At 42.4% G+C, this 24435-nt stretch overlaps 1 protein-coding gene across 2 annotated transcripts in view; it reads right to left on the minus strand.

Moving 5' to 3' along the window:
- Positions 1-24435, minus strand: part of LOC125747266 (metabotropic glutamate receptor 4-like) — a 398550-nt gene that overhangs the window by 53521 nt on the left and 320594 nt on the right. For both annotated transcript variants that reach the window (XM_049022267.1, XM_049022266.1), the window contains 3 exons: positions 22282-22417; positions 16411-16565; positions 15717-15857 (listed from right to left, as the gene is read on the minus strand). In XM_049022267.1, the coding sequence (XP_048878224.1) occupies positions 15717-15857; positions 16411-16565; positions 22282-22417 (432 nt within the window). The remainder of the gene's footprint in view (positions 1-15716; positions 15858-16410; positions 16566-22281; positions 22418-24435) is intronic.

A 24435-nucleotide genomic window follows, 5' to 3' on the forward strand; every position in this document is an offset into this window, starting at 1 on the left:
ACACAGTGTCGACAGAACCTGAGCGAGTTAACAAACCTGCAAAGCTGATATTATAGCGGGCTGAACGATCTAATTAACGAGAATGCCGACCTCTTCCTCAACAATTAACCGGGCTGCATAAATTACAAGGGAGGCCATCCACTAATCAGTGTAATGAATCAATCTGATAATGCATTCCTCTCAGCCACAGATCACCCTCTCCCTCTTGGGCTCTCTCAGCCTCTCCCCCCCTCCCCTTATCCCTCAGGATATATCCCTGTGCCAAGCTGATGTGTTGCTAGGGCCAATTATGGGGGCTTCACCCCCCAAAGAAAAATGATTTTCATTAAAATCAGAAACCCCTAGTATAGGCTTAGTCTCTTTTCATAATTCTGTGAGGAAAACATTGCAGCTTGCCCCCCCCCCCCCCCCAGCACCAACTACCCCACCAACAGGTGAAACCTGTGGAGCGCAAGGACAGTCTTACAGCCATACAAATACCCAGGGAAGAAGCCTTAAGCTACGGAAACGGTTTTACACCGATTTCTCAACGTGAATCAGACTTTCCATATAAAATGTTTTTCTTGATTAAAAAGAGCACAACACAAACCAAAGGCTTGAGCTAGCAGTTCAAGAACACATGTGCCGTTCAAATAAAAAAAATGGAAAGACCGAATGAAGGATGCAACTTCAAATATCTGAAGAACTAGCTTGCTTCCACAGGAGGTTCCATCTCACAAGCTTTAACTGTGAGCAATTCGATTGTGGTATAAATGTGAGAGATTACACAAGAAGCCGTTAATATTAGCCTCAAGATGGCTTTCTTATGTCACCGTGAAGGTAGTGTAATTTCCATAATGAGCGGACATAATAATATATTGTAACTCCTGGATTAAGATTTCTATTAAGATATTTTCTGTGATAAGTTTTGTTATAGGAGGTATACAATGTGGCATCATTAAAAACTCATTAATAACAAATTGATATGCAATCTCTCAGGAAAAATGGCACAATTAAATCTAAGTAATAATCATGTTATACAAATTAATCTTGTTAATCCATGTTTAAAATCCATGCATTCATACACCTTACAACCAATTACACGGTGCGGGTTTACAGGGACACAGCAGCCTATCCTCAGGGAAGAGCTTCTCAAATGTTTTCATCAAAGGTCTGTAACTTTTTGTTCAAATTCAGAGGTCCAGATTTCCAATAACAAAACACCATTTCATGAACTTCAATGAATTAACAATAACTTTAGACATAGACATTAATATATGACAAAAAACAGGAGCTTTTAAACATTCGCTGATTGTTTCCCCTCTCTGATGGGTGAGGGAGTCATGTGCGTGTGCAATTTGATGGTTCTACGTTGCATTTTTGTACTTCAAACCACATTAAGTCTTTTTACATTAACCATATTGATTCATAAGGTGCATTATCGGCTGGGTCTAAATTAACTTGATGTTTGGTCCGCATCCAACACTCTGGGTAGGGTGCCGGTCCATTACTAGATGCACAGGTGCATCATGGGAAACTTAGAGATGAGAATTCTCATAACTGCAAGCCACTGGAAAGCAGCAGGCCAGCCTGGTGGGCGACCCAGCAAACCTCCAAGCCACCCGATGTTGAAAACGGCGACGTAGGAAGTAGCACTGGGGCGTCACGCTTCTAGCACTGTGGCTTTAATGCCACATGCCTGTGGTCCAAAGACAGTTATTTGATGATGGTGTTTCTAAAACTCACATTGTGCGTGAGCATTTCCTGAAACATACTGGCATCCCGTCCCAGAAATCCCCTGCTTTGTGTCCTGTGCTACCTGTCAATAATAAGTGGTTATAAGACAGAAAAGAGATGCATTTTTCTTCATTTTCTTCTTACTAATAGTAGAAGCATTAAATATTGTCTGATGAACAATTCTACAGCTGCAAACCAGGCCACATCTTAACACATCCCTCCCCCTCCTAGTTCAAGAGAAACCGAGTGTAAAAGTTTCCATATCAGTTGCTGCTTTTCAAGGCACAGAAGAGACAGCGCTGAGGACCACAGGATGCTAGCAGGTAAGAAGGAACAGCAAAGACCCAGCTAAGATGCTGAGATAATCTCAGATCACAGTCTGCATTAGATACTATCTCTTTTATTTGTTTTGCTCAATTTACCCACCGCTGCTATAGCAGGATCCATAAATGAATGTTCCTTAGGAATAAATGCTTACAGTCAATGATCTTTCCCATAATGGTCTGCATTTTGTCTGCAGTATTATGCATCAGTGCCACATGGACGAGCTCACGGCTGACGACACGCACACCTGATCTGGAGTTTTAACCTGTAGTCTGGCTGACATCAGGCTCTGAAGCTGGAAGGTCTGTGCTGTCTGTGAGGTTTGCCTGACAGCTCTATGCCTCGCAAAAAAAAAATGTCTGTCTTTTTTTTCAGCGGGAAGAAAATAGTTATCTAAAAAAAAGAGTTGGAATCAATGGCCTGTCAACATGGTGGTTTTGGAAACTCCTCTTGAAAAATTTATCAAGGACACCAAAATAAAGGGAAGAGAGTCTCTATGTTCACTTTAAAAGCTGAGCTGGTGTTCTGAGTGTATAACACTTGTATAAAAAATAAACAGTGAAACTTTCATCACAGATTGCATCGATCCCATTAACTGCATGGGGTCTGAATGCTCTCAAAGGAGAATAAGAGAATGAGAGAATAACTATCTGTTTATTTAATCACTGCACTGCAGAAGCAGATTTGGAGAATGCGTGCATGCACAGCTGTTTATTCTGTGTAAAATAATAGAGGTTTTGGCTGGAAAGCTCTGTAAACGCAGCAGCACTACGCACAGTATTGCTACTTAGCCTTTGCTGGTGGATCATGACTTCACAGGAGCGGCTTGTCAGAGGGCGATCAGCCCTCGCTGATAACGGGGCCGTGAGAAAGCAAGGGGCAGAAATGTCAGCTGCATCTGGCTCTGCCTTGGCCGTCGCACCCAACTATTTCGTTTTTGGTTCGGGTTGCGTTGTATATTTGTCAGGACGTACTGCTCCCTTGAAAGATTAATGTGGCCGCCTGCCCGCGGTGTCTTAGGCCGGCTCCTCTTATCGGTCCGTCGGCCCGAGGATCCGCAAGGTCTTAGAAAGCAAACAGGTTTAGCAGAGCTGGCAGCCCAAAGAAGCCCAGATACAGGGTGGGTCTGCAGACTCACAGCCATCCACATCCTACACAACTTTGCTTGTTTAGCGTCTGAAGCTCCACAGTCACTGATGTTTCGGCCTCATGGAAGCAGCCTGGATTTGTTTTTCTTACTTTGTGATCTTTATTGGTATTTATTTTCATTATGTCATTCATTTATTTGTCTCTATTTCCTGCACCACTGTTCATGGTCTAGCAGGGGGCAAACATGTATGGCAAGTTGCTTCAGCTTTGGTTCATTTCTAGAGGATATCACAAATTCTGTTTAGAATGCAAATTCTTGGTATCAGAAATTTAATTCTAACTGGTTATAATTCCAGTTATTGATATCAGAAATTCAACTTTAGCTAGTGAGATTCAAAACATTTTTCTGTTTCATTTTAATGGAAGCTGAAATCTGAGGTAAAATACCAATTTCTGATATCAGGGATACACATTATAACTAGTTACAACTGAAGTTCTGTTATGAGTCATTCTATAATCTGGGATTCATTTCATATCAACCAAAAAGAGAAATAATCTGTGTACTTTTTTGCTAAACAGTCAAGATGTTTCCACAACATACCCCGATAATGTGCTAAATACTTTAGCTGCCAAGCTTAAGCTTAAATGATTTTTGAAATATTTAAATGAAAGTGAACATTCAATTCATTATTCTGTCAAGTGTTACAGACAAAGGTTATGTCATAGAAGACATGAATGAGATCCTACACATTTGATAAAACGTGTGTTTGAAAGTTCTCGACCAGATGTTTTGAGGTTTTCTGTCTAACTGATTTAAAAAGGTTCACTTTAGCCTGAGCCATCTGAATCTGCCAATTACGTCTATGTCATTCGGCCCATCGGATATTATTCTTCAGAGTATTTGTAGTTGCCTGCAGGAGGAGGAATGGTACTTTATTCTTATTAAAGCTCCTTCTTGTTAAAATGCATCCATTGTTGCTGTGCTATGCTGTAATGTTGTGTCGAATAAGTATCTTTTGTAGTAGTGCTTAATTATCCCTTTGATAGTTAGCTAGCTAACCAACATTACTGCTTAAGCTCACTAGAACAATACAGTGAAGCAACTGTATCCACTGATTTGGTAAACGCGGTCGCAATGTAGATTAAACTTTATCATAGGTATGTAAGTACATGGAAAACAAGCAATTTATAGTATTCAATACTCTCCACACTTTCGGTTCTCCGCGGTTGGTCATTTGCTAACGTTGATATCAGCGCAGGATTGCCAACTGGCTAGAGTGAGATTTTCAATTTGAGACAAATCTGCACACACATGCACACGCATTTACATGTACGTAACAGTTTTATTACAATAAAAATAGTCTGCAGGGTTTGCAAACTCCCCCAAAGTTTATGATGTAGCTAATTTTAGGTTTATAAGAGAAAAATATAGATTTTCCATAAGATTAATTGCATGAGGACCTGAAAGCCTTTATGCCAGATGGGTGAGAGCTGGTAACCCGGTCAGCGCTCAGTATACAGTTACCTGGTCAGATAGATTACCTGCTATAATTCAATTCAAATTTGTTATATACAGGGCGGCATGGTGGTGCAGTGGTTAGCACTGTTGCCTCACATCTCTGGGACCCGGTTTCGAGTCTCCGCCTGGGTCACATGTGTGTGGAGTTTGCATGTTCTCCCCATGTCATCGTGGGGTTTCCTCCAGGTACTCCGGTTTCCCCCCACAGTCCAAAAACATGCTGAGGCTAATTGGAGTTACTAAATTGCCCATAGGTGTGCATGTGTGAGTGAATGGTGTGTGAGTGTGCCCTGTGATGGGCTGGCCCCCCATCCTGGGTTGTTCCCTACCTCGTGCCCATTGCTTCCGGGATAGGCTCTGGACCCCCCGCGACCCAGTAGGATAAGCGGTTTGGAAAATGGATGGATGGATGGATAGTTATAACCCCCATGCAGGCAACAATTTTTTTGTTCTGAAATCAAAGTTTGCTACCAGCAGTTCAGTTAGAGCTGCTCTTAACTTGAATAACCAAACCTTGGGTCCAGTGCCTTCAAACCGAGTGCGCAGCTATTGCGGCCAGTTCAGGCAGTGATGTTACACCTTCCCTGTGGGCAGTTCAGGCAGTAATGTTACACCTTCCCTGCCCACTTCGCACCAGTGCAGTGCAGGTCGCTTCCACCTTTGTTTGCGAAGTCAGTTTGTTTATGGTTTGGTAATTATCTTTTAATGCTTTTTCTCTTTAAGGAGCATCCTTCCACTACATTTCTGTTCATGTTACATGTTATGCTCTTATGTTGTTATATACCAGTTCACGAGCTTGGGTTCCAAATTTGCCTTTAATATGCCAGTAGATAAACTAAAGTTTATGTTAAGTTTGTGTTTGGTTAGCAGACATTTCTATCGAAAGCACCTTACAGAAATCACATAATTAATAATAATAATAAGTTTTTCCTGATCAGAGAGATGACCATGAGAGCATATAGAGTTCATAGATAGTTCACACATACAATATGAATATGCCCATGTGATCCCCCCTAATTCTCTGAAGTTTAGTCTATTGTATGACATGCTGCCCACCCAAATTTTCTAACTGCCCCCACAACCAGAGCAGTTTAGATGCAGGCCTGAACCTTCTGAAGTCCCCTTTCTGAAATGGACACACGCCTTATCAGCTACTGTAGCTGTGACAGAAAGTGTTAAAAGCACTTCAATGACTTTGAGCCTCTGCTTAACAGCTTCTGACTTCTCACATGAATTATCAGACTCCTCACACCTGAAGAAATGTGTACAAATCTGCACAGGCGCTAAACGACAGTCTTCTTTAACCTAATGGTGGTTTAAGATGGCTACTCCACTCAGCTGAAAAGCCTGATTATCACTGTTGAATGATTCATATTTTCTTGGAAAACCTATGACATCAAACAGCGAAAAAGAAAAACATCAGAAAGTTCCCCAGGGATTCCTCAAATATGCATTTCTGAGACAAGCTAAGCGGTAAAATTTGCCTGCACACTTAGTCAACATGCTCATATGAATCGAACAGATTTTTGAGAATTTGAAGAATTTTTAATGAAGAATGAAAGTGAGTGAAAAACATGAGTCTATTGGGTGACATCACTCATATTTAAAGGACAGAAGTGACGCTACTAACAGACGTCCCAGCAGGGGTGTGAAATGAAGGCCCTTTATATTTCTACAAAAACTTTTCCTGACAAACGTGAACAGCTCCTGCAGTCTGATTTGCAGTGCTGAATACCGATTCTAAAATTACCAGCCTCCGCTGCTACTTTGAAGATCGGTGGCATGAGAGCGTAGATTGCAAGTTTCTGAAAAAATATTTAAGGAGCATTTTTTTTTTAAAGATCTCTCATGATCTTGTGAATCTCGCATCTCCAGACAGGGTCGTCTGCCTCTGTGTTTACCTGGCCCTACGTCTTTCACTAGACTGCGTGGAATAATGAGTTCCACAAATGCCATCACCCAAAGACAGTGCGTAATTACCAAGTGTTAAACCGGTCACCTCCATTTGATGGATGCCCAGGAAACAACAGACATATGGAGAGTTTGCACTGAGACCTGAATTCTAAATGATCTGGCTAACAAACTGGCCTCACACCTCACACCAGGGTTTCCATCTTTGGCTGTGTGTGTATTTTACTGGTTCATCCTCTATTTCTCTGCAAATCAAAACATGCAACCATAGTATGTGGATTGTGCCTCCCAGTGGACTCCCATTCTGTCTAGCGTGTCTCCAGTCATGTGACCGGTGCTTCCTGCAGTAAGTGACAGTTTTACTGTGACCATTTACTGGATAAGCAATATGAAATATGGATGAATGATTTGATGCATTATTTTATAGCTGAATCAGCACGTTTTCGAAAGTGTACCACCTACTGTATCTATCCATTCATCTTCCATACCTGCTTGTCCTATTCAGGGTCGTGGGGGGGTCTGGAATCTTTCAAGGAGGCTATGGGCATGAGGCAGGGAATAACCCAGGATGGGGGCCAGCCCATCGCAGGGCACACCCCCCATTCACATCTACGGACAAACTGGTACCTCCAATTAACTTCAGCATGTTTTTGGACAGTAGGGGGAAACGGGAGAACCCACCGGAAACTCCGTGACGACACGGGCAGAACACGCAAACTCCACATACATCCATGTGTGTGCTGACCATTCCACCACCATGCCACCTCTCAAGAGGGAAGCAGTACATACAGTGTCAGTCAAAAGTTTGGACACACCCATCCATAGAAAGATTTGTACTCTTTTCCACATTTTTGAATAATTATATACATTAAAAACTATAAAATAACACATATGGAATTATGCACTATCCAAAAAACGTATAAACCAAAAACATAATAATTTCTTGGGGGGGGGGGCTCTGTGAGTTGGGACGCTGAAGGTTGAAATCCCCATGGTCGGCGGAGTGATTCCATTACTGGGTCATTGAGCAAGACCCCTAACCCCAATTGTTCCAGGGTCTGGCTCACCCTCCTGTCCTGGGATGCTCTTCCAGCTGTCCTGAAGGAGGTCACACATATACTAAGCACTCATTGGCCAGTTTTCCTTCACTCCCTGGTCAATCTCCTCCAAACCATGTCTCCTGTGCTTAGGTCATGTGTCCAGATCATGTTATGCGACACTCTATCACTCTTCTTTGTAGGCGGGGCTGCATGTCCAAATTTCTGATCGGTACTGTATAATTCATAATGAATTTACATCAAAGAGTACGTGCAAAAACAAGTCAACCACAAGGAACTCATGGAAAATATAATTAATGGTGTAAAAAAAAATCAAGTTAACCAATCAGAGCTTCAGCCACTGTGAAGAAATCTGAGAGGCTCTCTTCCGAATGAAGGTAAGAAGCAAGGTCTGACCAGCTTGTACCTATATAAATGATTGTGAAACACATGGAACACGACCTCAGAGGACCTCCAGAAAAGTACCTGCTCATCAGTGTGTAGAGAGATATAAAACGGCCAGAACACAGTGGGGGATTCACCCACCCACTTTACAACAAACGGTTTACAGCGGGAGAAAATTTAAGACCGTGGTGACACTACCCAGATGGGAAGATCCTTCAGAATGATCCCATGGGGCAATAAGACTAACTGCACTGGAGCTCTGAAGACTCACAGAACAAATTCCAAGGACCATCCTTTGCTGCAGCTCATGTCCACAAAACAGCATAAGACGAATAGCAATATCACTGATGGGAGGTCTAGCAGGAAGAAAGCATCCTTAAAAGAATACTGCTGGTCAAAAGAATCATATAGGCGGACACAGATTTCTGAAGTTTTTTTGTGTTATTATTTACAAGAAATGAAGAATCAGGCAAATGAGAACTGATGAAAAAAAATGTTTATGGTCAGCATGAACGAAGCCAATAACACTCATCCATCCATTTTCTATACCTGTAAGGGCTGATTTATATTTGATGCACACAAAGCATACGTGCATGCATCATGGCCGCCACGAGTTTTCCCCATTCATCACGCATACGCGAGATGCAGTACCACCAAAAATAGGGGTGGCAGTATGGTCACCTTCTGCCTCGGGACTGTGTTTTGTATACGGTATTTAATATTAAAGTAACATCTGATTTTTTATGAATGACTGGGCGGAAGAACCACATATTTTCAGAGGCAAGAGAGAAAATACTGTGAGCACTATTGTGTCCCTCTGTGTGCTGCGTCTTCAATTTAACGGTAGTTTAAGTTTCTAAGAAAGCAGCATCATGTGTATGAAGTACAAGGAAACTCTAACGTGAAATTCTGACTTGCCTGCTTCCATAAGCAGCGTTATTTTTCAGCACAGTTCTGGTATTTATAAATCTTGCTTATAAAATTCGCAGAGAACGTGGGGTTTATGTTCCGCCAGAACATTTATATTGTTATAGGAAACAGAACTTAGCAAGCTGTGCAATTTTCATGACTGCTCCTTTTCAGGATTATAATATATGTTTATATATCTAATATATGTTTAACATTAGTTTAAAGTGTACAGCCGCTACTTCTGCATGAGCATTTCAAGCCATTCCTTATCACTTTCATACTTGCCTCTGACTCCAACTCCCCTGGATGGAAGGAACTATGGCAGCTCAGTCAGTAGAAATGTTGGCAGTTACTCTCCAAAAACCGAGCCCATAGTATCATAAGCTTTGTCCGTGTATGTGTCCCTGTAATGGACATGGTATTTGATGGTTGGCCAGCGTACAGTATGTGTGTCCCTGCAATGGAAAAGCATTACACTAACAGCATTCCCATTCCTTGCTTTCAGCAATACATCCCAGGATCAATGTGAACCTGTCCAGGAAAAGTGGGTAGGAGATGGACGGATGCATGCATTGCTCAGGCCAGGAGCTGGAGGTGCATCCAAAATACATAAATCAGTGAGGGATATATACTGGATTTTGAAGAAAATCTACCAAAAAATATTCTGGGCGGAAATGTTGTTGGAAATGACAGAGGCAATATCTAAATATCCAAAACTTACTGGACACATTGTGGCACTGTGATGAATATTTTGTATCTAAAACCTGAAATTACTATCAACAACAAAGAGCAAAACATTTCAGAATGTCCTTTGAATGTGAATATGGATGCAAACTAAAGTCTAAATTTTGTTTTGACCTTTTGAGGAGGGGGGTTACACTGGAATGTGAGGCCACGGGTTTAGGTGTGCTGGCCATTTTCTTGTTAAAATATAACAAAAATTGAATTCTAAATTGTCCTTTTATGTAAAAACAAGCACAATAGATTAATGCCAATTGATGCAGCTACAAAATGTTACATCAAAGATTAAAGCAAAGCAGAAGGTCATGGCAGCTATTATATTTGATGCACTTCACAGTTTTTTTTATTATTTTTATTAAAATATAATGTATGGGGAACATAACCCCTGCAAAAGTAAGGCAACCTAAAATCGCCTGACTCCAGTCATACAGTCAAACATGCTCCTCACAGCTGTTACATGTAACACCAGGTAGAGCTCAGTGTTAATGCAACACTCAAGGTCAAGTGAGGGGTCAATAATCAGCTATGCAGCTGAACGAATAGGGATACTTTCTGGGCTGGTGAGGATAACCATTTGACATGTCACTGTGAGATGGGATTATGACCTCAGGATGCTATAGAGCAAGACAGAGTTGAAGACCTGGAGGCTTTGCGCTTCTCTGTGGGCTTCTAACTATGTGAACTACTACAACAGAACCATGTGACACATCTCAATAAGAAAGGATTATGTTCTCGGGATGGTATAGAGTAAGAAAGATGTGTACACTTGTGGCCTTTGGTATTCTCTCTCCTCTCTAACAATGTCCACGTTATGTTCTGTGACTGGGCTAACACCCAGGTTTCATCTGCATGGACCAGGCTTGAGGGAGTGGGGTCATAAGGGCATTGTTTCTGAATCCAGTCCTCAGAGACTTGCAGATAGTTCATGTTTTTGCTCCCTCCCAGTTTGGGGAGCTGGGAGGGAACTAAAATATGAACTGTCTGGCAGGGAGCCGAGGGGGAGCAAAAATGTGGACTATCTAGGGGTCCGTGAGGATCAGGTTAGGAAACAATATATTAGGATGTCGGCATCTCATGACTTCAGAATTCATAAGAATTTATACTCACTTAAATGGAAATGTCTTTGCTCACTAAAGTCTTGCCTGTAAAGTTTTTTTTATTTTCTCCTGAGGGGACAATAAGATAAAACATCTGCTTCAAAGCTTGGCATTCTGTGTTTATGTATTTATTCTTCATCATTTTTTCCTGTTTGGTTTTGTTTTTGAAATTGTGGCACGGAGACACATTGCCTTTGACGAGCCAAACCTGACGAATCTCTTTATGAGTCATGCGGTGATTTAGACATAAACCGCTGCATCTGCAATTTCAGATGTAATGTAAGCAGTAATTTGCTGAAAGGGCGAATGCGTGCGGACTGTGAGAATTCACACTCTGTACTGGTAGAAAAATTTTACTGATAGTCACTGCCACTTCCGGAACAAACTGAAGAGCAAATCTTCACATAGAAATTTTCTTGAAAACATAACCTGTAGCCTGAGTGAGGTTTACTCTTCAACTCAAGAGGTATAAACCCTCACTGCCCCCCCTCAAAAAAAAAAACCAAAAAAAAAAACCAAAAAAAAAAACAAAATTAAGTGAATAAGTAGTGGAAGTTTCCTGGAATAAACATATTTATAGCATTAAAAAGGGGTGATTATATAGAAGAACATTTGCTGAATGTGTACAGTAGTTCCAATTTGTTTACCTGAAGATATTTATATTCTCTGTTCTGTAGGAGGGTAATTTATACGCTCATACATGTGGCTCTGCCTCCTGTACCTTCATATTTTTCACCACTGAGAATGAGATGTTTTCCCTTCACTGTTGTCACAATCCAACAAATAACCCCAGCACTGGTTAAAGTGCAAGACTCCGATTTTTATTCACCTATGAGATAAATATCTGCATCCACCAACATCTGAAATGATTACTAGTTTACTGTATGAGAAAGCGAAACTCATTCAACAATAATTAGGTGGTGAAGTACAGCTGGGCTCACACCCGACTTCACCTCGCCATGGGATATATGCTGCCCCCCCCCCCCCCCCCCGCATGTCTTTCATACACTTTATCCTGAACCGAGGCTGCCACTAACGCTAAAGCCAGGATAGCCCTTCATCTTACCCTTCCCTGCAGCTATATTCCTGCATATGTACATGTTTGCAGTTCAGGTGCCAACTCGTTTGAAAAATTAATTTAAAGGTCTTCTGCCATAATGTCACTTTCATAAACAAGGACCATGTTCTCATGCCATATTCAGCAGTAGAAAACAAAAGAACATTTAGCCTTACTTACCAAAACTAAACCTCAACAACAAACACCACCACCGACAACAACAATAAAATAATAATAATAAGAAGAAGAGCATCACCAGGAGGCTGCTGAACAATGCTCACCAGTGATCATCTCCAATCAGAAGAGACTAGAAGGAGCAGAGATGCTGGGACCAGCTTCTGTAGAAACGTAACAGCATGTCGACTGTCATTTATTTATTTTTTAATGGCTCACTGCTTAAGAATCTCGTAGCATATTTCTCATCACTTCTGTTGTAATTTATTTAAACTGTATTTTTAATTTGCACTTTTAATTTAAGGTTTATTAAATTTACAGTCACCCCCCCAAGGACTGTGCTGTATAAAAATGAGAGGAAAAAATGTCTGTTACAGGCCAGTTTGGTTCCCTGTTATTATTAAACAATTATACTTATTTAAAGCACAACTGTGGCAAAGATTCATATTTTGACAAAAATGTATATCTGCAGGTGGGCTGCAGCTAAGATGTGCCGCTTTGAATGAGAGTTGGAGCTTTTTCCTGGAGAGTGATGAGAGTGTGAGAGTGAGAGATGGAGTGCTGCGTAGGGGGCACCCTGTCTCACTCTCTGCCCTTACTCTCATCACCATGCCTGTGATTGGGTGCATGAAGGCTGTATAACAAATATCAGGAAGGTAATCCTTACGTAAAATATGTCTCACTTTCAGAAATATTGGTCCAGGACAAACACTTTCACCACAGACCTCTGAGGTATCAAGTTTACAGAAGACAACGTATTAGAAAATTCACTGACAGGATTTCTGTTGTAAGGAGTCATTCCCTGAAAAAAGTGCACCACCATAAAGCAAACTCCAACTATGAAAACATGCTGGTAAAAAAATCAGGACAAAAGGCTGAAATGCCTATTATCAAGTCATTGGTTTTATGTGAACATTTTAGTTAGATTTTCAGCAATTCAATTATACAGTACAGTAATTTATATTTATTATGCTTTAGATTTAACAACATTTTAATATTTTCAATACTTACAAATGAAATCTCAAACAGAAATCTTTAATTACACACAAGTTTTTGTGATGAAATTTTTTTTTCTTAAAGTGTGGTTAATTAAGTTTACATAATTTCCTCGAACTAATTCTCAGAGCAAAAAGAAAATTAAATTTAAAGAGAAAATTATAAAGATTAATGATTTTTTTCACCTGATGATGCTATTTATTATACTGATGATTAAAAATTAGAAAACAAAACAACAAAGGTAATAATATAGTGTTATAATGTCACTAATGTCGTATATTCATCATCAAAATCATGAGAAATTAGTGAAGTTCAGAACAGGCGAAATCAACATCAGGCCTAACAAAATGTTTGCAAGACATTATCAGTCGATCACCTAATTCCTCAGAGTCACTGTGGCTTCTGGGAGGTGTCAGTGCTCTGATTTCAGGCCCCGATACTGAAGTGCTCTTTAGGCTACAATTCTGACCACATGAAAGCCGGTTAGGAAAGTTCTCCGGTGACCTTCACCACATTCTTGGCAAGTCTGATAAAAAGCACCAGACACTCTCAGACACTTTGATATACTGATGTTCCAAAGGTTTTTTTTTTCCTTCCTTTCCTTCTATTTTTTTGTTTTTCGCTATTTTTGAAACGTATGTCTGGCTAACAAAGATAACACAGGAATTTCTGATTTTGAACAAAGCTGGGAAACAAATGAATACTAATGAACTCAATGTCTGTTTCATGAAGGTTTGACATTGCCTTGGGGTGGGCATACCTGGAAACTTTATAAAAAGAGTAAAACAGAAACCCAAGTATTATGGACATTTTTATTTTATTTAAAATCTTTTTTTTGTTCCATATAAATCATGTAAATTAATATTTACCTAGATTGATTTTTTTTAATTGTGAAATGATAAAATTACTATTATTCTTAGACCTGTGAACTGCACTTAAGTTCTCTCCTTGCAATCTATTAAAAGGTGCATACAAATGTATATCACTTCTCATTCGTTAAGCCTGTACCATTCACCAGTCACAGTGTCCCATATAGCCAGCACTAGACGAGCTGCCTTCTGTTCAAAAAAAGATGAGGCTGGGGACACAAAAGAGAGAAACCAATACCCAGAGCCCCTCCCCCCCAGCTCTGGGAGAATGCTGGACTGGCCAGGCCGAAAAGCTTATTGATTCGAAGGATTCATTCTTGCCTCGGAGGGGTTGATTGAGTTTGCTGCTGATTGCATTTTCGGCCAGGATGACAGCGAATCACTATTGCACCTGGCAGCGATGCACCAGGAGGCAGCGCCGCCTGTGAGCTTAATCGCCTTCGAAGGAGACGGGCGAAATTTTTATTTTCAGGTAAAGTCCTACTGGGAGAAGAGGAAAAAATGTTCATCTGAAATGGATATACTGGCTGGTGGCTGTAACTAACAGCCGAATGTTGGAATTGTCTAGAGGCAAATAAGTGCTTTCTGTCGAGCGAAACCTTGGCTGTTGATATCAGGCTCCTCAGATCTGTTTTCACACAAAACGTACTCGAGAGGAATCCCAGTGACCTCTCTGGAGTGGTAAAATACAAGACCTCAATTCTTAAAGCTATATACATCTGCGTGACTGTGCTCGTGCCAAGCTACATTACTATCCATCTGTCTGTCTGATCTTACTGTGTATCCGCTGAGTTCCACAGGACACTCTGGACGGAATGCCATCCTATCGTACACAATTACATTCACATACAATGGCTCACCATAAGCTTCAGAATTGCAGAAGCAGAGGAAGCTTGCAGAAGGCACCAGGATGCCAGTCCATCATAGGACACCTACTCTCACACACAATCATACTCTAAGAGCCATTCGGAGATAAAATTAACCAGACTGCAAGACTGTTGGAGGAGAGACTAGAGCAGGAGGAAATCTGTTCAAGGAGGGGAGGGATAAGGTCACATGGCAACCTCTTATCTATCAATATATCCATCCATCCATCCATCCATCCATCCTCTAGGCAAGTTTTTTGGTTATTGTCATGAAGAGCCAGGGACCTGTTTCAGGTAGGCCAGACCACTAGTTTGGGGAATGCCCTGAATTGGATGTCTGCCCATCGAAGGGTGGCTATTTTGTCGTCGTCATCATCATCATCATCATCACCATCATCATCATAATCATCATCAGCATTATTACCGTCACCATCATCATCATCGCCATCATTGTCATCATCATCGTCATCATTGTCATCATTGTCATCATCATCATAATCATCATCAGCATTATCATCACCATCATCATTGTTGTCGTCATCATCATCGCCATCATTGTCATCAACATCATTATGATTGTCATAATTATCACCATCATCATCATCGTCATCATCACCTTCGTCATCATCGTCATGATCATGATCATCATCAGCAGCTTCATTGTCATCATCTTCATAATTATAACTTGTCTTTTAACACACATGTGAGATGCATAATGGAACAGTATTCCTTTAAAAGGCCTAAAGCGGGAGCTTCTTCTGTCCTGGCAGTTCATACCTCTGCCTTCTCTCACAGCTGGAGTGAGACTCTATGTCCTCCTTCAGGAGAAACATCTCAGGCAAGAATGTGGCTGTGTAAATATGATTCACCCCTGCCTGAATCCCTGGGGACGGCCCACAGACTAATGCTACTGGTCAGACAAGTCATTCCTCTGCCATCTCCTCCTCACACCTCCCTCACTCCAGATGCTCCCAGAGGCAGGAGTGGTAGCGTGTCAGGAACTTACTTGTACACTTTTTGATCCCGGATCCTTTCTTGAGGGCGTGGCGGCTAAGCTTGCAGTTGAAGTTGTTCTCCCAGAACTCGGCAAACCAGATGTTCCTGCGGTTATTGTCCAGCGTGCGGCTGATGAAGTAGCGATCAAAGCCTGGGTATATGGGAGGGGGGGTTCATTGGAGTGTGGGCACCCTCATAGTGCTCACACTTGCACTAAGACACGGTCAAATTCCAAGCTACAGTGGGCAAACGATTGTGAATTACCTTCAGTTTTCTGCAGCGGGCCACACACTGAGACCTGGCCTAATAACCACCAGGTCTAATGGTCTTGGAGAGCCAGTTATTACAATAACCTTCAGCTGATTGTTTAGTTACGCACCCTAATGCTGCGGAACCACCTGGAACGATTTCCTGACACGCGACAACCTGCGTGTTCTTTTCTAAATGCACTTATCATTTGAAGAAAATGTTTTCAGAGAGTATTGACAGCATAAATTCGTGACAATCACACGCTTGTCAGTCATATGACATTCACTCTTACTGGTTTGGGAGTCCTTCCCAGTTTTTAAAAATGCATAATGGACACAATTACGTCCAAATACATAGTTAATGATCCTATTAGTGAGACTTTTTTGGTGCCAGATTTTATTTAGAGTGCTACCAGTCTTTTGCAGGCCCTCGGTGGTGCTGGCGCGGTTCCGTACCTCTGACGGTCGTCCGCTTGGGCAATATGGTGACCGCCCCCTCCGCCACCTCCTCCTGATGTAACACCGGCGAAATCTTGGAGCCCCAGCTGTCCGAGCCCACCCACAGGAAGTGACCCGTCTGATTGGCCGCCTTGGCTGCCTGCAGGAGCCGCCTGGGAATGGGAGAAACACTCATCCAGCAATTTCTATCAGTGCAATTAGTATTTGCTAATAAATTCTATCACCAACTTAACCACAGCTTAGAGGTTTTGTGTATTTGCGGAGGACCGAAACACTGTGCTCTCTTCAGTAAGACCTTAACCTGACCCTGTGCTGGACAGGCATTTACAGAAGATGAATAGGTAGTTGTACTGTGCTACCTATGACACTCATGTATTATTAAGATCAGATAGAATGCTCAGCTTCTTCTCTGTAATGAAAATCGGCAATTTTGCCACCTAGTTGATTAGGTAGATTGCACCAAGTTTCCATTTCCCTCCAGTGAGCTAGCCAGTTTAACTAATTAATGACCTACACAAAACAACAGACCTATGTCCGTATTCCATTGTTCTGTTATCTACTGGTCCGGAACGTGCATGCAGTTTGCTGAGTTGTGCTTATTTTTAATTGATGAAGGACACTTATAAGAAAACACCACGAAAACAGAGACCATTAGCGGCATTCACAGGAAAAGGCCCCTTTGTTCACAGGATAATAAATACTAATCAAGGCGAAAGCGGCCTCGCTGTTTCACACCAGCATGCTATTTGTACACATCTTTGCATCTTAATTTCTGGCAAAGTGCCCTACCACCCTACTTATGGACAACACTCATTTTCTGGGAGAATTCTGACAGAAGGCCCAGCGGGAATCTCTCTCACTCACAAAGCTGGGAGACCCGGAGACTGATAGCTGGGAATATTTTTTTTATTGTACTCTGTTTATTCCTTTGTATATAAAACAAGAAACATTGCACCTTGGGGTAGACTAAGTATAGAACACCTCATTACAATGATGACAAAAAGAGCAAATTGAGACTCTGAGCAACAGGGGGCGGCAGCGAGCGCGAGGACAGCATGTCGGGGAGGGTCGTTCTTAGCTTTAAAACCTGAAGGAGGCAAGGTCCTAACACAACACTTTGTTAAGCACTTTCTTAAGTGATGTTCAGTAACAGTGGCACCTCCTAGCCCATCTTAAAGTAGCTTGCGCTAACCAGGAGACTAAAAACAAACTTGTGAAAGAAAAAGTGACTAATTAGGTGGACAACAGCAGTAATACATCACTGACTCATGCTGTGTTCACGCAATTTTAATCTTTTAAACTATTTAGCTGAGTAGTTAGCACTGGATTGTCGCACCTCCAGGGGGTTCAGTCCCTAACTGTGACTCTCTATGCAAATTTTTCATGTTCTTGTTTGTGTGGTTCTCCTAGGGGTTAAAACTGACACTGTGTGTGTGTGTGTGTGTGTGTGTGTGTGTGTGTGTCCTGTCGCGGGCAGACATCCCATCCAGGGTGATACCTACCTCTTCCCTGTGTTTCCTGGGATAAATTCCAGGTCCGCAATAATCCTGTACTGTACAGGCCCTTATGAAAGATGGATGAGTGGATGGATGGAATTGTAGAATGGCTAAACTTGAGTTAAGGCACATGTTTTAAGCTGTTTTAGGCCTTTACTGCACTTGAATACATGCTATTTATAACTGATACATACTGGGCTACTGGCAGCTACTTATTACCATTAGAATCGTTGTTATCGTGACTGCTGTAATTATTGTAATAATCAGCTATGTTTATGTTTATGAGTAATTATGCATAACACCTAAGTCGATGGACACTGAAAGTTCTCCCCATTTTAAACTCTAATTTAAAATCATGAATGCCATTTAAGCAAGAGTTTTCAAGCACATTTTGTAAATTTTAACGTATAGAAAACAAAGCAGGTTTTTCTCTATTTGAATTAATTAACATTTTAATTTTTGGCATGAACCTGACAGGCAGTGCTGTTATGGTCCAGCTGGGATGCATGACTTTTTCGGACCGGATGGTGCACGGCATCATGGGAGGGGAGGAGCCATGGGGGTGACTTTGATGAAAGGTGGGGGGGGGGATGCTGTAAACAAAGAGCAGCTGCTTTGGCATCTGCAGGGAGTGAAACGCGCGAGAACCCAATGGAGGCATCAGGGTGTGGAAAGTGCTGCAGCAAAGTAAGTGGCTAGGCGGCAGCGACTGAGCCCAGGTTCTGCAGGGATTAGAGGCTCAGGTTCTGCAGGGATTAGAGGCTCAGGTTCTGCAGGGATTAGAGGCTCAGGTTCCTGCTAATGAGGCATAAGTGAAGCAAAAGAATGGTCACCTGATTTCCCTCCCATCACACTTACCTCTGCCTACAAGAATTAAATTATTCATCGTTTTGCAGTAATATATTGTTATTCAATGTCCAGGATCATTATTCTTCATCTTTCTTAACTCCCTGTATCTTATCTGCTTTCCTAAGGATTTCCTTGCAAAATGCTACCCAGAGCCCATATAGATGGGCTTAGAGCAGAAGCGAACCTCAATGAGACTAGGGGGTATTACTGAGCATCGCATTGTCTTAGGCTAACACCTCTCAGGTAAGGACCCCTGTGTTTCTCTCTGTTGACTCAACACAGTTTAATCTACGACTTTCAAATCTCCGGTGAACAATCTAGCTTGAGTCCTTATGCATCTAAGAGGACTTGGATAAACTTTTCATATGCAATCATTTCAAAAAGGAAGAGCGATGCCTAAATAAGACGCTCACGTCATTCCACCTCCAGTCATCTTAAGCCCCCCATGGTGCCAGCCCCACTGTGGGCACACAGTCGACAAATATACATATAAAGAATTATGAGCACTAGGTCACAAACACCTAACTGTTAAATTAAATGCTATATAATGTTCCAAACACCTGAAAATCCTTTTGTTCAGTGGCTGCGTGCCACACTTCTGATGGAAATAATGTCCAAGCTGATGCACCACATTTATCTTCCCCTTCTTTCCACTGGTGTCACCCAGTAGGCGATGTGTTCACAACGGCGAGGGCGCGTGACGACACACTGACAAGCTTAGCTTCTCACCTTTGCTCACACCCCCACCCGCACCCTCACTAAAAAAAACCATATCCATAGCAACAAGTTTTGTCTTCCAAGAATGACAAATTCCATGTTATCATCATACACTTCCAAAACTCTTAATCATTACGTATACCCTAAATTAACATTTGCCAAACCTCATCCGATCATCAAATTCACCCTCGACTTACAAGAAACACCTCAGTGCTCTTCTGTTCCAGGAATACAGTATCTCTACCAGCCTAGCACCACTCCATATTCTCTGAATGTCCTTAATGTTTCACACATTCTGCTCACTGAATAGCCTTATCAAGTGCTTTGTTGCTTTATTTGGAAGATACATACTTCTCACACTTACACACTGGCCATTTACTGGAAGCTCAGCCCAGCCACACTTATGACTGCTCGACTCCAAAAAGGCATGTGTGTTTGTAATGTGCTATTTGCCTCACTTGTACATCACTTTGGACAAAACCACCCGAGAACAGGTTTTTGAAAAGTGTATATTTAAAGCTTATTTGATCAAAAACACATGATTGACATTGTAAATGGTCTCAGATTATTGGTGCTCAGTTTGTGCAGAATAAAAGCATATGTGGCAGTTTGGGATAAAAGTTTTTTAGATGGGTGGAGTATGTAAAATTGTCAGGGCATGTCAGATTACCTCAAACGTGGCTGACTGGCCTCAGACTCCAGGGGGTTAAATAAAATAATATACATAATTAAAATGTAAATATGACCCCCGCAGTGCACTAATATTCAACAGAGCCCCAGTACCTCAGAAATCCCACCCCCTTTGTGATATTCACCCACCCAGGCACAAATCCCACCCTCTCCTGCCTGACTCTTTATCCCCAAATTGCACCATTGGTTTAATTTGCACTACAACAGTGAACAGTGTATTTTTTTTCTCTCTGCACACTAATCCAGTTGTCATTCTGTTATGCATCAGTGGAAGTTGCACATTGTTCCCTGCATGCTGGTTTTCTGTGGGCTGCGGCCATTTTCTGTATTATTTATTAAGACGTCTTGCACGGTGGGCTTCCAGTTGTGTTCCGTCAATCTCAATTTTTTTTTGTTTTCTAAGTTTTACTGCTAGAACTCGGAATATGAAGAACTGCACCTAACATTTACATACATTAGTGTTTCTCCGTTCGTCTTGTAATTTTTTGTCCTGTACTTCATATTTGGCACCTGACTACAAATAATTCTCGTATGTTCATGCATACTGGTAATAAAGTGAGTTCTGGAGAATATTTGCAGTTGTTTCTGTTTGCGTTGCTGTGTTTCAATAGTGATGCATCTTTGCAGAAACTTGCATCAGAGCAACGAAACATAAAACAAAAATACTGAAGGAGGCATACGCTAAATGTATAATTTAAAAGGTCTATCTATACTAGAGAGGAAGTATCGGGGGGGATTAGCAGCCAGAACACACCAGCCTGGTCTTGTTCTGGATCTGGCCAGACAGGGCTGGGATCGGTCCCAGTAAGGCGCGGTTCTGACATATAAGCAGAATTTCCAGCATTGGGCAGAAGAGCAGATCCAGTAGGGAACTCGATGCTTTGGAGCTCTATGCTCAAACAGCCATGGTGGCTACATCAGGAGCGAGCCGCACCCGACACATGTTACCCGGGGGCTGGACTGGCAACACAGACCTTCATCCCTTTTTTCCGACCAGGACCTACAGTGCCGAGAAATTTCCATTTGCCAGCAGTGAAATGAAATGCTGTTGCCAGGCTTGTTTTAAACCTTGGTGTCTGTGTGGCCACTTTCAACCCACCATGTGTATTCTGAGGTAGGAAATTTTACAGAAGAAAGGCTGAGCTACGTACATTCAGCGTTGTTATCTTCCGAAAGTCATTGTAAATGTTCGGAAGTACATGTCTCAAGTCGTGCCTTCCTGTTTTGTTCTTTTTTTTTTTGAAGCGGGTATTAGTCACGCAAAGTTGACTACAAAACAACACATAAGCTGTCAGTTCCATCAGAGAAACAGAAGGAGAAACAGAAAAGATTACTCTCACATTTATCAGGCTGGCTGCAGCAAACCGAGGTGAGAAAATGGCACATGGGCAAAAACTGATGTTGAATTCCGAACCTTTCTCCACCTTGGGACAGGCAAGGTCAGATCTCGACTCGCTCGATCCAGAGCATGAAGGCTGACCCAGCTCTGAACTGCTGACCAGACTCCCATTTCTCTGACTCCTGTAACTCCTCCCCAGCCTGTGCTTACTAATTACAGTACACCAAAGGGTTACACCAAACCTTAAAGGAAAACAGAACTAGGAGGTGACAAGAAAATGTGTACTTTATGTATTATTTGTGACACTGATGAGATGTACAACATCTCACACAGGGTTTCTGCAGTGGGTGGGCGTGGCTAAAATCTCAGGTTATGCTGGTGATTGATATCCAGCTAGTTTGGGTTAAAGATGATTAGCTGGGTGGATTCAGAGTGAATGGAAGGGGTGCTACTCGGATGCCATGGCTAAAATTGTTCACTGTGAATCAAGCCTCCTATTCATCCAATTTCTGGTCCTAGAGAGCTAACCTGTAACACAGTTTGCAGATTTCTCTGCTCAAACACACATTCTAAACCTGGCAATTAGCTGACGAGCTGAATAAGGTGTGTTTGAACAGGGAAATTTGCAGACTGTGTTGCAGACTGGCCCTCCAAGACCGGAACTGGGCTACCCTGCTGTTGGAGATTTTGTTGTATGTTGATGTTTTCCTTTAAAGCTACAGTCTTGATGTGTTCACTTGTAGAAAGCCCCCCCCCAAAAAATAAAAAAATGCTCACCTGATATCATCCTCATTGGCAAAAATAATGACCACGCGAGCGTTGGGGTTTTCCCTCAGCCGGCGGATAATCTTGTCAAATTCTCCCGGCCTCGGCTCCCGGGGAATCTTCACTGACTGAGAGATGCACACGCCCCCTGGAAGAGAATCGGCAGAGTGATGGGTGAGCGGTGATCATGCCGCCTGACTCTGCTCACTAATAACCGAAGCTTCCGGACAGCATCCGCCGATGTGAAGCTCATTCTCCAGCCCTGCGTTAACCTGTACCATATAGAGATGTTTTGAGGGACATGCATTCAAAGCCTCTGCCAGAAACATTAAAGAAGCGCTCTGCACCTTTAAAAGGAGGGACTTAAATAGTTCAGGCAAAAAGGGCAGGTGCTCAGTCACCCCTCGGTCCTCGCCTTCTGCACGTGCCTGGATATAACCACTCATGAGAGACATCACAACTGTTACAATACCAGAAAGTGTATCTTCACCGAGTCAAAGAGGAAAATTTTGAGAATCGACTGGTTGCCAATGGTTACCATTCCGGAAGAACTTCGCCGGACATCTGTCTGAGATAGAATTAGCTTATTCCAGTAAGTAAACAGGAATAACTTCATGCTTCTTATCTACTATATCCAGTTCCATGGAAAATAAAATCAGGTGTCTGTGAAAAACCAGAAAATCAGAAACAGAGAGAGAGCCGAATTTGCAGGATTTGGGGTCGGGAGCTACAAGAGGCGACAAGAAGCCAGTTTGATGCAATTCAGGGAAATTCCTACGACTTTTGATAAACCTGCATCATAACACACACAAGCAAAATAATGCTTGTAGGCTGCAAATGATTTGATTATAGCATTATGTCATTCGCTTCTACCCCTTAAACAGAGAGCTATTGATTAATTTGATGTAATTATTAATTTATTGATTAATAATCAATCGCACGTAGCATTATCAGACATGGATAGTTCAGGTCCAAGTAAAAATCCAGACCAAGATTTTGTTTCAACCAGCCAGTTCAGCATAAAGAGTCACAGTCACAGAATACTCAACTGCTGTGTTGAAACAAAATCTTGGTCTGGATTTTTACTTTCTGGACCTGAATAATCTATCTTAGCAGTATTTTAGTGTTAGATGTCTTATACCCCCCCCCCCCCAATCAGTCAGCTGGGTGACACTTATCCAGGCTTAAGAGCTCCAATGGTGAACCCCCCCCCCCCCCCCCCGAAATCAAAGCCTCCTGAAATGTGACACATCTCATAAAACCACATCTGTGATGTAGCATCAAGGTGTAGGATGTGGAAACCACACCCCCTGAAACTGGGTGGCTGAGTAGGTGGGGGGGAGGTCTACCAAGGATTACTATGTATGACGACAGGTAGGGCTCTGATTCCAGTTACGTAAACCTAACGCTGAATAAAGGCCTTTATTTTTGTCAGCGCTTGCCGTGTTTTAAGGGAGAATGTTGCCCATGTGACAAAAGAGCGTGCGTGGGTGAGCGCTGGCAGATTGCAGGCTGTTAATCTGTTGAAATATCAGGCCGGCGGAGCACACGGGTGGCGTTATTAGGCACTCAGGCATGCACAGGCGTACGAGGGGGGAGATCGCGTGAGAGCGACGCTGTAGGTCACCGTAAATAACGTTAGCAGCTGAGAGCAGCATCCGAAGCCTGTTCCACCCGGAACGGAGGCTATCTGATACACTCTGCAGCCACACTGAGCTGTCAGCCCCACTTACAGGCATGGGAGGGGCGGCGGGGGAATGAGGAAATTGTGGGAACTTAGCCTCTGATGTGTGAATGTAATCCAAACAGGGATAATTTATTCTTTATAAGCTGTGTCCCAAGATTCATGATTTTACTGGCCATTTGCACAAGTGTGAGTGAAGGTGAACCAGAATGTTTCTCTCCACTAACCCCCATCTTACTCGCCATAGCATGGTACAGAGGGTCAGCTAACATGCAGCGTTCCCCCCAGAGCTGGGGGTTCAGGGCCTTGCTCAAGGGCACGCACACATGTGACTGTTTTGCTGAGATTGGGGTCCAAACCGGCGACCTTCTGGTCACAGGCACAGAGACTTAGCCAGCAAAGCCACTCACCCCCCCCCCCACCCCCCCCATAAGACTGCACCTCTTTTTCTCAGATGTGAATAGTGATACTTTATTGATCCC

This window comes from Brienomyrus brachyistius, chromosome 8, assembly GCF_023856365.1.
Source record: "Brienomyrus brachyistius isolate T26 chromosome 8, BBRACH_0.4, whole genome shotgun sequence".
Lineage (NCBI taxonomy): Eukaryota > Metazoa > Chordata > Actinopteri > Osteoglossiformes > Mormyridae > Brienomyrus > Brienomyrus brachyistius.